The sequence below is a fragment of the Pelodiscus sinensis genome, chromosome 22 (assembly GCF_052426305.1).
Source record: "Pelodiscus sinensis isolate ZL-2025 chromosome 22, ASM5242630v1, whole genome shotgun sequence".
NCBI classification, from domain to species: Eukaryota; Metazoa; Chordata; order Testudines; family Trionychidae; genus Pelodiscus; species Pelodiscus sinensis.
This window is the reverse complement of record NC_143073.1, coordinates 21,233,040-21,246,226: the sequence shown is the minus strand read 5'-3', so window position 1 is coordinate 21,246,226 and position 13,187 is coordinate 21,233,040. Positions and strand designations below refer to the sequence as shown.

The 13,187-nt window shown below is 50.5% G+C and overlaps 1 protein-coding gene across 1 annotated transcript in view; it reads left to right on the top strand.

Moving 5' to 3' along the window:
• LOC102447103 (uncharacterized) overlaps window positions 1-10,494 on the top strand; it is a 36,274-nt gene extending 25,780 nt beyond the window's left edge. The window contains exons 10-13 of the mRNA XM_089772734.1: window positions 1,327-1,489; window positions 6,406-6,659; window positions 7,867-8,003; window positions 9,257-10,494. Of these exons, the coding sequence (XP_089628860.1) occupies window positions 1,327-1,489; window positions 6,406-6,659; window positions 7,867-8,003; window positions 9,257-9,424 (722 nt within the window). The 3' untranslated portion in view covers window positions 9,425-10,494. The remainder of the gene's footprint in view (window positions 1-1,326; window positions 1,490-6,405; window positions 6,660-7,866; window positions 8,004-9,256) is intronic.
• Window positions 10,495-13,187: the final 2,693 nt, after the last annotated feature.

Genomic DNA, 13,187 nt, shown 5'->3' with positions numbered 1-13,187 from the left:
TTTTCTCTCTTTTCTGTAATGTTCTAGGATCATCCTATTTTTCTGATGCATCTTAGTTCACTCTTTTTCAACTTTTGCTCAGTTTGGTCAATTTTGAGGACTGTACTCAGTGGTTGTCTCTTTTCTGTTTGGCTTTAAGAGAAGAATTCGAGGCACATCCTGCTTTCCTGGCACAACCAAACCCCTATGTTGCTTTAAGTTATAAGAGGGAGATGTATACTGAATGTGGTGGGCCTGGCTCGTATTGTTTAGGAGAAGTTTTTGATTAAACAGACAAACAGAGAAAAACTTTCTAATATAAAGTGTACTGTCATGTCCAGCACGCTAGCCACTAGCCACATGTGGCTATTTGGTCGATTGAGCATGGCTAATTTGCTATATCAGTAGCCACTATAGTGGGACACCACGGATATACAAGTTTTGTAGAGCATCAGTACTAATATGATGTGAATTCTGTTATAAAGTGAATGAAAATTATTTACAAAATAAAAACAAATCAAAATGTCCCTTTCTGATAAGAGACTAATACGTTGGTTTGTGCTGAGCATGCTCAGTAACACTGCTGCAGCTGCTATCCTCAGTCCGCCCCCTCATGCTCTCACTCTCTTCCCTCCCCCCCCCCTGCCATCACGGCATGCAGAGGTCACCTCCTGCACCGAAATCTGAAATGGCTCCCCAACCCTGTTGTCACAATGTATCAAGCTCTCGCTGAGAATTGAGGAGGGTGTTCCCCCACCCCCGCTCCTGTTCTACAACTTCCCTCTGATTCTCAGCCCCAGTTTACCCACTTCCCCTGGCTCCCTCTGCCACATTTCCACGTTTGCCCTCTCCCTCCCTGTGGTGCGTCCCCCAACCTCCCGCTGCATTTGGCGAGCATGATCAGATCCTGTTTCGGCCTTCTCTTCAGGGGAAACCGTGGCGCTCTTTCCATCGCCCCTTGTACCAGGGGCCCTTCTTTCCGCTCTTCATCCTAGGACCCTCCTCTGCCGCTGTCCCAGCTGAAATTCCTCTCTCTGGCACCCGGGTGACTGGAATTCAAGGTTTTCCCAGTGGCATTAGTGCGTCCTTATCCCGCCTGGAAATAGTTCACCTGCTGCATCCTAGTGCTTGATTGAGTTGGGGTTGGCCCTGCTTTGGGCAGAGGGCTGGACTCGAGGTCTCCTGCAGTCTCTTCCTGCCCTGGGATGCGAGGATTCTCTGATTACACAGCTGCATGCGCACAGAGGCTCGTGATCGTCTTGCCACACACCAACCCGTGTGGACATGACTAATGCTGACTCCGCCCCCACCCAGCTGGCAGCTGACGCTTGCATCTCTCCATTGCAGGCTCAGACTTATACATAAACCGGCTTGTCGGGGGAGCCAACTGCTCTGTCGGCTCCCGGCTCTACCAGGCGGCTCTCGTGAGGAGAGGCCGTATCTACTGTGGGGGGAGCCTGATACACCCGAAGTGGGTGCTAACTGCCGCACACTGCAGCAAACGGGTCAGGTAAGTCAGTGCTGGGATGGAGGGAGAGAGGATGATGAGTGCAGGGGTAAAGAAACTTAAATTTCTTACAGGTACTGTCCTGTCAAAACACTCCCCCCCCCCCCCATTGTGGAGAGATGGGCTTGGGGGGGCTGTAATATGACAGTACCTATAAGAAATGTAAGTATGGGGTGGAGTGCGGGGGGCCAGAGCAAGAGGGGGAGTGGGGAGAATTCTGGGAAGATGGGAGGGGGGGCCCAGGGGAGGGAGTGGGGGAGTGGAGGCGCTCTGGAGTCAGGGAAGGGGGTGGGCTGTGAGGTGCACAAAGGGGCTGCATTCAGAAGGGTAGTTTGCCAAGCTCCACCTCTTGTGCTGTCTGGGTAACGTGTGCAGGGGGGGCACTTTGGGTTTCTTGGTTTTCTGTCGGGTGGCTCCCGAAGAGTTAAACTGTAATCCAGTGAGGCCGCGGGCCAGACCGGGAGAGCGCGCGTGAGCTACAGGGTGGGTTTGGGAGGGTCTCGGGGGAGAGGGAAGTTGGGATTTTGCAGTCTTCATGCCCAAGATGGTTGCCAGACACTAAACCTGCTTAGCTGCCCACCCAGCTTACCCCCAGCCCCAACCCCTGCCGCCACCCAAGCTGTTTCTTCCCAGCCCCTACAGCCAGCTGAGAAACTGTTTGTGTCCCAATGCCTCACACACACACACACATCCCCCTCAGCCTAGCTCCCTGACACACACAAACACACATCCCCCCAGCCTAGCTCCCTGTCCCTGGACACCGGCTCGCCTGCCCACAGTCAGAGCCAGAGACCAACCGCCATCATGCAGCAAAACAGCTGAAAACCAACCAAGCCCACACAAGGGGCATTGCACCAGAGAGCTGATTGGTCAGATGGGAAGAGCTGATTGGCTACATCCTCCCCGGCCGATCCTCCCCAGGTGATGAAGATGCTGCGTCTGCTCTCACCTGAGCTGCACTCTAGGGCGCCCCTCCCTCCTTTCACCTTTGGAGGCAGGTAAATAACCCATGTCCCCAATCCTCAGTGTCCCCAGTCCTTAGTGTCCTTAGTGTCTCCTCCCTTAGTGCCCCCACCGCTGGCCGGGGGACCCCAGGAACCCCTTCCCCATCCTCTTCCGTTTTCCTCCAGGCCTCAAATCACTTTTGTGGCTCTTCTCTGCAATTTCCCAGCATCTTTCTTCAGCCGTACCTGGGCCGGCGTGGGGGCTGGCATGCCAGCATCAGCCTCCGCAGAGACGGGGGCTGAGGGAAATGTCCCCCTCCCCGCTCTTGTAGCAGCTTGCTAGCACGGGAGTGGGCAATAATTTTAGATGGAGAGCCACTTCATTCATTTTTTAAGTGGCCCAGAACTGTCCAGGAAGGGGCGGGGCCTCTGGCAGAAGGGGCGGGGCCAGGACATTTCACACTCCCCCTCCCACAGACCCTGATTGGCCTGGGAGTGGGAGAGCGTGTGAAGTCTTTGCCCCGGCCTCCTACCCACCTAGGGAGAACTGCCAGCTGTTCAGAACAGCTGGTGGTTCTCTCTAGGCACCTGCCGCCTTGCAGGGCAAGAGGAGACTTTGTGTCCCCCCCGCTCTCAGACCAATCAGGGCCTGGGGGTTGGGAGGAGCACACGAAGTCAGTCGCCCCCCTGCCCCAGCCCTGCAAGGGGTGCATGGTGCTTGCAGGGTGGGGGCAGGGAGCGAGGGACTTTGCACACTCCTCCCACCCCCAGCCCTGATTGGTCCAGGGGCAGGGGAGTGGCAGGGCATCCGCTGGCCAGATCTACCTACTTGGGGGGCCGGATCCGGCCCACCCCTGCCCTAGAGGCTCTAGGAAGTGGAGACAATCAAGAGAAGCTCTAGGAAATAGTCTCCCTCGCCTCCAGGCTGACATTGTTGATTTTCATCTGGGATGGGGGAGGGGGCTGCAACCCCCTGTTGGATCCAAGGGATCCATGGGCTGAAGCCCTCAGTCCTGGTGTGTCTTGTGGGGGGAAAGTCCCAAGTCCACCAGCCCCACAGCTAGCACCCAGAGCCCCAGATGGAGCGGGGCGGGAGGCTGTGACAAGCTCCAGGAGCACCCATTGAAAGCAATAGAGCTCTGTAATTCCTGTAGATGCTGCAACCAAAGCTGCCCTCCCCCTCCCGCCTTTCGTCCTCTGTGTGACACTGGTAATGGGGTGGCATTTGCCTCTTGTGAAAGCCCCCCTCTAGCCACGTGCATGTGCTTCCCCCTTCCCCCACTGATTAGCCTCTTCAGCGCTTAGTGCTCCAGCCGAGTCACACACCCTGTGTGCAAATCAACAAACCCTTGCCTGGGTACACGGCTAACCGGGGCCCATCTAGGTGCCCTCTGTAGTGTCATTCTGAGTCCATTCCCCGCTTGGAAGAGAGGGGTGCATCCAGGGCTTCCCCCCACTGGAGGCAGCGTCTTCGCCCGTCCCTTAGGGCTTCATCTCAGAGTTACAGAATAGTCCAGCCATCTCCAAAAAGCTCTCCACACAGAGCTATCTATGGTGCTGCCACTCTCTCAGCCAGCTAGTTGCCTCGTCTGCACACTTTAAAGGTCTCAAGAGCAACTGAGGCTACGTCTAGACTGCGGGCTTCTTTTGGAAGAAGCTTTTTTTGGAAGAGATCTTCCGGAAAAACTTCTTCCCAAAGGCAGCGTCCACACTACCAAAGTGCATTGAAAAAGCGATCGTCTTTTTCGAAAGAGAGCATCCAGACTGAACGGACACTCTCGCATTTCAGCTGTGATTGCTACAGATGGAATGGCCACCAGGGCACCTGTGCTTTTTCCTCTTTCCTCTTCTTCCGAAAGAAGTCCCTCTTCCCCGTCCACACACGCCTTTTTGCAAAAGAGCTCTTTTGGGAAAAGGCTTCTTCCTTGTAGAATGAGGATTACCAGTGCTGGAAACACCCCTCTGTTCTTTTGATTTTCTTGCAGAAGAACTCAATGGCAGTGTGGATGTTCCTCAAGTTTTGTCGGAAAAACGGCTGTGTTTCCGACAAAACTCTGTAGTGTAGACATACCCTGACTGCTGCGCTGTTCCCCAGTTCCTTTTATTGGGCCTTCCTGGTCCCTGATTGGCTGCTTCCTTTACTTCCACTCTAGCCTGCATGGAGGACTTCTCTGTTGTTTGTCTGGGGCGGGGTGAGACAGGAGCACAGGACCTCTGGCAGAGGACCTCAGATTGATCCACTCCATCACAGGTTTATTTGGAAAATTCATTAAAACTCATAAATAATCTGTTAAAATATTGCAATGTCCCATGTCAACATTCTCAGTTTCCATTTAAGGCAACTTTTTTCTTTCAAAGTGCCGTTGAGTTTATTTTCAGGAATGTTTCGCTGCCACTGAAACAAACTCTTGATGCCTGATTTTTGAATTGGCTGGAATATTCAAAACTCTTTGACCCAGATTGAGTGGTTGTAAATTCTCAGGGCTCCCCCACGAAGCTGTAACTTGCGATGAGCAGGCTACCATTGTCATGGCTCCTTCCCCACTCTGGCATGATAAATGCAGAAGTGGGGGCCAGCAAGTGTACCCCAAAGCCTTATCTACCAGGCTTTGGCATAAAACTTCCCCCAAGATCTTAAAACCCTAGATCTTGGGAATAAAACTTCCGCTGCCACCACCCAAATGTTGCTAAAGAAACCAGGGGAAAGATCATTTGGGAAATCTCACCCCTAAAATAAAAATCAGGACACACTATTAACCACTGCCAGGTTAATAAAAGAAAAGAAAGAACTTTTTATTATTACAACAATATTCCTGTTGCAACATAATGACTAGATAGGGAGGTAACAAAATATACTCATGGAGAAACTCCATGGGCCTAGAACTTAGTTGCAAAGAAAAGCCAAAACATCTTGTAAGCAGTGCCAGATCTCAGATCCCATACCCAATCCTTAAAACAATAAAACCTAACGAGACTACCTAAACTTTACCCTACTTACAGAAAATGAAGAATGGTGTCTTGGAGAGAGAGAGACATGCTTGTCCCTCTCTGTAGCTGCAGAGAGCTCTCTCAGAGAGACAAAAGGGAGAAAAGAAGAAAAAACCCAAATTCCTTTGTCCCAGTTTGAAAAGTCCCACCTACATTCCTATTGGTCACTCCACCTGGCTAGGTGTAGTTAACCCCTTAATCCCCAGGCTGCTGGCTAACCCCATAATCATGACAACCATGACCTAGGACAACACGAAAGTAAAAATAACCACGCAAAGTAGGTCCCAAAAGCAGAGTAAGCAGATGTCCCAATTTTTTGCATTTGCTTTCTAGGGCAGGATATAGTTGCATATTTATAACAAATCTCCTAATATTGGGACAATCCCAATCATATTGGGACATCTAGTAATCTACCCAAAAGCCAAGTATGAGGAATTCACAATTTCTGATAAAAACCACAGCTTTACTAATGCCAAAATGTCCCACAAGTTGAAGGTGAATTTACCAACTGGTTCATTTCAGTTGTGCACAAGCTGATGCAAGAAACAGTGACTAAAAAAGTGTGGAAGGAGACGAGACGGACAGGGAGAAAACAAACAAAATATACAGTGTGCATGTGGCATGAGAACAAAGCATGCTAGGTGCAGGACCTGGGTTTGAAAATAACCAGACTAACCCTCAAGTGCATGATATCATGTGAAATGCCAGATGCATGCATTAAGATAGAATTAAACCTGTATATAAAGTAACAAATAATTGGACCTTTAGTATGCCCCGTTCACACCAGTTCCTCATGACACTGATTATCTCTGTGAAATCTACATGTTTTCCAAGAAATAAACAAGATCGGACAAGATTGCAGTCAAACTGAGTTTGTGCAGACCTAAGTTGACGAGGTCTTGGAGGCATCACAAAATCCTTCCTTGTCCCAATTCATTGTGCCCACTATGACCCACTAATATCTTCCGCTGTCCTCTCTCCATGCAGCTCTGTGCGGGTACACCTGGGGGACTATGACCTCCGGGCGAAGGAAGGCAGAGAACAAATAAGACGAATCCGCAACTACTATGTGCACCCCAAGTATCACCTTCGTCCTCGGGACAACGACTTCATGCTTCTGGAGCTGGATGAGCCGGCTGAACTCAACGACTATGTGAACACAATCAAACTGGCGACCCGTTGTTGCTCTTCTGGAACGCAGTGCACCGTGTCAGGATGGGGCTCCATCAGGTCCCCCAAAAGTAGGGAACTCGGGGGTATAGAAAGGAGGGATTTGCATTTGGAAAGCATTGAGCCACAATTGCTTGATTTTTCTTTCTATTTGAAAAGCTTCTCTATGAAACTTCCTTTCCTTTTGTTTTCAAACTATTTTTAACCCTCACAGATGTTCTTCATGTTGAAAGGCAGCATTATAGTATAACGCAAAAGACTGGACCTAAATGAAGTGATGCGTTTGCCCTGGAACGAGAGGGGTTTTTTCCAGCTTTTCTGTTCATCAAAATTTTCATTTTTGGGAAAAGGAATGTGACCAGATCCCAGCTGGGGTTGATCGGCTGTCGCTTCAGTGGGGTCAACGGATCTATGTTAGTTTACATCGGTCATGGGTCTTTCACTACATTTTTTAACAAAGGCTACGTCTAGACTCTAGTGCTTTTCCGGGATCCCAGAAAAGCAATGCAGCATCTAAGGAACGCATCCACTTTTTTGGACAAATTTCAAAAAAAAACAGACGTGTTCTTTTGCCATCCCTGCCAACCTCATTTTACAAAGACGAAGGGATGGCTTGAAGGGTCAGGTTTTTCCAAAATTTGGCGCCATGTAGATACGCCAAATTTCAGAAAAGCTTCTTTCGAAAGAAAAGCGGGAAAAAATATGCAAATTGCAGTTCGCACTTTGTGTATCTTTTTCCAACTTTTCTTTGTAGTTTAGACACAGCCTTAGATTCAGTCTGTCACTAAGGCTACGTCTAGACTGGCATGATTTTCCGGAAATGCTTTTAACGGAAAAGTTTTCCGTTAAAAGCATTTTCAGAAAAGAGCGTCTAGATTGGCACAGATGCTTTTCTGCGAAAGCACTTTTTGTGGAAAAGCGTCTGTGGCCAATCTAGACGCGCTTTTGCGCAAAAAAGCCCCGATCGCCATTTTCGCGATGGGGCTTTTTTGCGCAAAACAAATCTCAGCTGTCTACACTGGCCCTTTTGCGCAAAAGTTTTGTGCAAAAGGGACTTTTGCCCGAACGGGAGCAGCATAGTATTTCCGCAAAAAGCACTGATTTCTTACAGTAGGAAGTCAGTGCTTTTGCAGAAATTCAAGTGGCCAGTGTAGACAGCTGGCAAGTTTCTCCAGAAAAGCGGCTGATTTTCTGGAAAAACTGGCCAGTCTAGACACAGCCCCTGTCTTTCACCTTGCACTCTGCTCACGTACTCTTGGTTTTCCTGTCGTTGCCTAGAGAAATTCCCCAGAATCATGCAGTGCGCAGATCTCCAGACCGTCAGCCATGCCGATTGCAAGGACAGTTACCCGGGCAGGATCACGAGGAACATGTTGTGCGCTGGAGTAGAAGAGGGTGGAATAGGCACGTGCCAGGTAAGGGTGTGGGGTAGGTGCTGTGTGTCAGAGTTCCAACGGCTCAATGCTCTTTACCTCCATAACCTCCAAATCCTCCTCAGCCTGCTATGGAAGGGCTGTCGTCACTTGGCCCCTGCCCCAGACAGACTTTGTCCCCCATTAAGAGCAGCCAGGCTGCCCTCCGGCCTCACCAAGCTTTACAGTCTGGGTTTCATCCACCTTCCTGGCCCCGCCCCGGAGCACCTGACCTCACATCTGCTCTATAAGCCCTCCCTATTGTTTGGCTGTAGCCCGACAGGGCTCAAAGTAGGGCTCTCCCCGTCCCTGGGTCCCCTCCCTCCAATGAGTCCCTGTAGTCCTTGAGCTCGGGCCTGTGATCAGACCAAGCCAACAGTGACTAGGTTAAAACCTCCCCCTCAGGGCGGGCCACACCAGACCTGGGGCAGCGGCTGATGCTCAGGCCAAGCCCATAGTCAATGCTCTAGCAGGCCTAGGCCCGGGGGCAGGGCAGCAGCAAGCAGCAGTCACTGCAGTCTAGGGGCCCAAGGCCTTGGTTCAGGGCCAGCCCACCAACAAACAAACAATCGTTCAAATGGGGACACCCAAACAATTGCTCCGGCGGAGACCTGGCAAGTGCAGGCAGTTGGACTGAAGTAGCAGAAGCGGGAGACTGCCACCCAGGGATGAGGTGGGGGGGGGGGGGGACACAGGTCCACCCACTCCACTGCATCCCAGCCAAGGGCCCTACCAGCAGCAGATCAGCTGCTGACCCCAGCTCTGGCTCAGTCGGACCCCTTCCGGCTGTCCCTGGGCTCCTTCCCTTCTTCCCCTGGGCACATACCTGCTCCCATAGTGGGTCCTCTGGGGCATTGGGGGTCGACACCTCTGGCAGGGCTTGTAGTTCCTCTGGCTCGAAGTCCATCTGGGGTCCCAGTGATCCAAGCCAGTCCTCAGCCTCCTATAGGTCGTCAGCTGCCTTCCAGCTCAGGAGCACAGGGCAGGCGTCTGGTTCTGGGTCTGACTAAGCTCCTGGGCTGGCCTTTTATAGTGCTAGCCACACCCCCTAACTTCCGGTCATGTGACCAGTTGGGTCCAGGCTCTGTCCACGGGGGCTCATGGAGGGGCATTTCCTCCTCTGGGCCAGGGGGCGGCCACTCCACCACTCTGCAGTGGCCCTGGGTGGGTCCTTCTGCAGGAGTGGACAGGCCCCGCTCTGTACGCATGCGCTGGGGTGGGGCTGTGGTTGCTGACACTCGGCATTGTCTCCTCAGGGTGATTCAGGAGGCCCATTGGTCTGCGACGGGAGGCTGCAGGGCGTGGTCTCCTGGGGGTCATCTGTCTGTGCCCTGCATGGACGGCCCGGGGTCTTCGCCAATGTCTGCAAAGCTTTCCGGTGGGTGAGGAACACCGTACGGAGGAGGTGCTCCGGGCTCGACTGAGAGCTCCCAGCGTGTCATGCCTGCTACAATAACCCTCCAGCCCCCACCCCAGCCGTGCTGCTCCTCCTCTTGCCATGACATTGAGCAACAGGGGAGGGAAGGGGCCTGAATACAGTGCCAGGAGCTGGCCTAGGTGGGACTGGAATGGAGACGCTGCATTGGGGCCAGCCAAAGCAGCCAATAGTAGTCAGGCCTGACCATATGCTGAGGTTGGATTAAACATGTGTGAGTGGTATAAAAAGCATGAGATCGCCTGCAAATTCACAAGGCAGGTTTAAAAAAGAATGAGGTTGCCTTGAAAGTCACGAATCAGCCTGAAGTGAATGAAACTGGTTGAAAAGAATCAAGCGACTGACTTAAAATATCATGACATTTGGATTAGACTCATCAGCTCAGCCTGAGAGCCACAAGTCTGCTTTGGAAATCATGAGATCGCTGTTAAAGTCACAAGATCAGCCTGACGCTTGTGAGATGGGGCTAAGGAGCATGAGACTGGATTCTGAGGCTGGTTTTAAAATGGCCCTCCAAGGTGCTCAGGGACTGTGATCTGGTGTCTTGCATTGGTATGGCGGGGGAGGGCTTCACTTGCGTAGAAGTCCCAAAGTCTGAGGTCTGATAGATTTCAAGCTTTGCTGTGCTACTGAAACATAGTGACAACGACAGAGCCCTGGCACTTGTTGTGTGCACAAGCCTTGCGAGTTCCTGATCAGGTGATTTTCCACCACAGCCCCCAAATTGTTCTGAGAGTCTCTGCTTGTCCAGATAGAGTCTCCCATCTTCTAAGTCTGGCGAATATTCTTTTCATTTACGTATCATTACAACCCTACCAAATTCACAGCTGTGAAAAACACATCTGTTCTTTTATGCACTTTTACACAGATTTCACAGGGGAGACCACTGTTTAGGGAGCTTGTGGAATCTCCATCATTGGAATAGTGATAGAGATGTAGCCGTGTTAGTCTGGGGTAGCTGAAGCAAAATGCAGGACAATGTAGCACTTTAAAGACTAACAAGATGGTTTATTAGATGATGAGCTTTCGTGGGCCAGACCCACTTGTTTTGATCTGAGGAATGTTTTGATCTGAGGAAGTGGGTCTGGCCCATGAAAGCTCATCACCTAATAAACCATCTTGTTAGTCTTTAAAGTGCTACATTGTCCTGCATTTTGCTCCATCATTGGAGATATTTTAGAGCAGGTTGGATAGACATCTGCCAGGGATGATTTAGACCAGTGTTTCTTAAACTGTGTTCCGCGGCACACTGGTGTGCTGCAAGGCAGTTGGAGGTGTGCCATGGAGCACAACAGAATTCAAAATGGCTGCCATTAAAGGGACAGGTGACTTTTTTTTCTCAATAACTTTCCCCCAACCCTTTTTTTCCTCAATAATCCCTCGAAGTCCCCCCCCCCCCCCCCCCCCCCACCACCACCACTTTTTTTTTTTCTTTTGGTCAACAAAAAATCTTTGGCGTTCCTCATAAAAATTATTGATTAGAGTTCCTCGGTCTTCAAAATGTTAAGAAACACTGATCTAGACAGTGCTTAGTCTTGCCTTAAGGGCAGGGGACTGGACTTGATGACCTCTCAAGGCCCCTTCCAGTTCTAGTGCTCTATGATTCTCAAAGAGGAGGTCCCAAAAGCAGGCTGTGGGGAGGTTATTTGGGGGGAGTCATAGTCTTGCCACCCTTAGTTCTGCATGGCTGTCTTCAAAGCTGGTTGGCTAGAGAGCAGTGGCTGCTAGCCAAGGGCCCAGCTCTGCATGCCAAAGAACAGAAATACAAGTGGCAATACCATACCATGTGCCAGTACTTCAGCACTGCTGCTGGAGGGAGCGATGCCCTCAGAGCTAGGTGGTTGGAGAGCAGTGGCTGCTGGCCAGGACAGCAGCTCTGAAGATAATATTGCTGTCAGCCAAAAAGCAGCAGTGAGGATGGCAGTTCTGCAGTCCTCCTCCAATTGCAGCCCCCACCATAACACCCTTTTGTGTCAAGGCCCCCACGGTGACAACAGTGTGATATTTCATATTGAAACGTCTGAACTCATTAAGAAGCCATGAGAGAGAAGACAGAGGCCGTTTGTGCTCATAAATGAAAGCTGGTTGGAAAATGAGGCTCCTATGTCATGGGACATTCGGACATTTCCTGGTGGGGGCACCAATCTGTTGTGAATGGGAAAGCAAAGGTGGAATTCCCAATGCCCAATACAGCAAAATGCTCCCAAATTGTTTTCCTCATGTTGAAAAGTTATGGTTCAAACTAGATTTCAGAGGGGTCGCTGTGTTAGTCTGTTTCAGCAAAAACAATAAGAATTGCAGTGGCACTTTAAAGACAAACATATTTATTGGGGTATTAGAGCATAAGCTTCTGTGAGCTATAAGTCACTTCCTCAGATGAGAAAGAAAGAAAGAAAGAAAGAAAGAAAGAAAGAAAGAAAGAAAGAAAGAAAGAAAGAAAGAAAGAAAGAAAGAAAGAAAGAAAGCCATTTCTATTATCCTTCATCTTGTCACAGGCTTAGAGCGGATACCCCTTGTCGTCCCTTCTAAGCCTCTAGTTGTATGATTCGGTGATAATGTTCAAAACCTTCCATGCCAACGATGCACACAAGAGAAGTACCCCAAAGAGAAGAGGTATTGAGAAATATATCACCCTTTCTAACGCAGTTCACGGAAGAAGGTCCTGGCCACACATGCAAAACTTTAGCCGTGCTCTTTCAACACTGATTTGATCTGGGTAAGTAACACGCAGTGTACCGTGTCTAAGTTCTCTTGTCCGAATGAATCCTTTTGGAAAAGAAAGAGCAAATGTTTCATGTCGACATTGTCAGTTTGAGTCCTTTAGTTTTGACTTTGATGTTACACAGAACACAGTCTAAGGTCCCAGGGAAAACTTTCTAGCTCCGAGCAGAGTTGAGTACTGCAATAGCTTGCCTTGGATGATGATGTCAAGGATGTTCTAAAGGTACAAATGCTGCCTCCATGTGGGGCAATGGACCTCACTCGATGACCTTGGAAAATCTCTTCCATCACTAAATTTCTACGATTTTATGGCTAGCAGAAAATACAGAAGGATGGGTAGGTAGGTGGATGGATGAGTGGGTGGGTGAACATAAGAACAGGAGAAATCAGCAGCCCTGCTGAGTCAGACCAAAGGTCCGTCCAGTCCAGTGTCCTGTCTGCCGACAGTGGCCAATGTCGGGTACCCCAGGGGGAATGAACAGAACAGGGAATCGCCCAGTGATCCATCTTCTGTCGCCCATTCCCAGCATCTGACAGAGGCTAAGGACACCAACCCTGCCCATCCTGGCTAACAGCCATTGATGGACCTGTCCCCCATAAATGTATCTATTTGAACCCTGCTACGGTCTTGCCCAAAGCAGCTGCGGGTGGGAAGGGAGACAATCCAGTGAGTGATTGAGGGAAGGAGGAAAGCAGTGAGCAATAGGGGCGGGGCCTTGTGGGAGAGGCAGGGAAGTGGGTGGAGCTTTGAGAGAAGAGGTGGGGCAGGGATGGGGCCTTGGGGATCTGGTTACCAACCAAGGTGGTAACCTTAGGGGCAGGTTGGAGCACCAGGGTTCAAATTACAGGGCTGGGAAAGGTGCCCTGCACACAGCCCCCCCCAGTTCCCCATGGATGTGGGCATGTGGGACGCTTTGCCATTTATACTTCTTTACAGTTAGAACCGTTATAGGGGCAAGATGGCGCAGATCAGATCTTACTTTGAACTAACCACTCACTGCTGAGGGAAGAAATAAGCGCAGGCACTCACA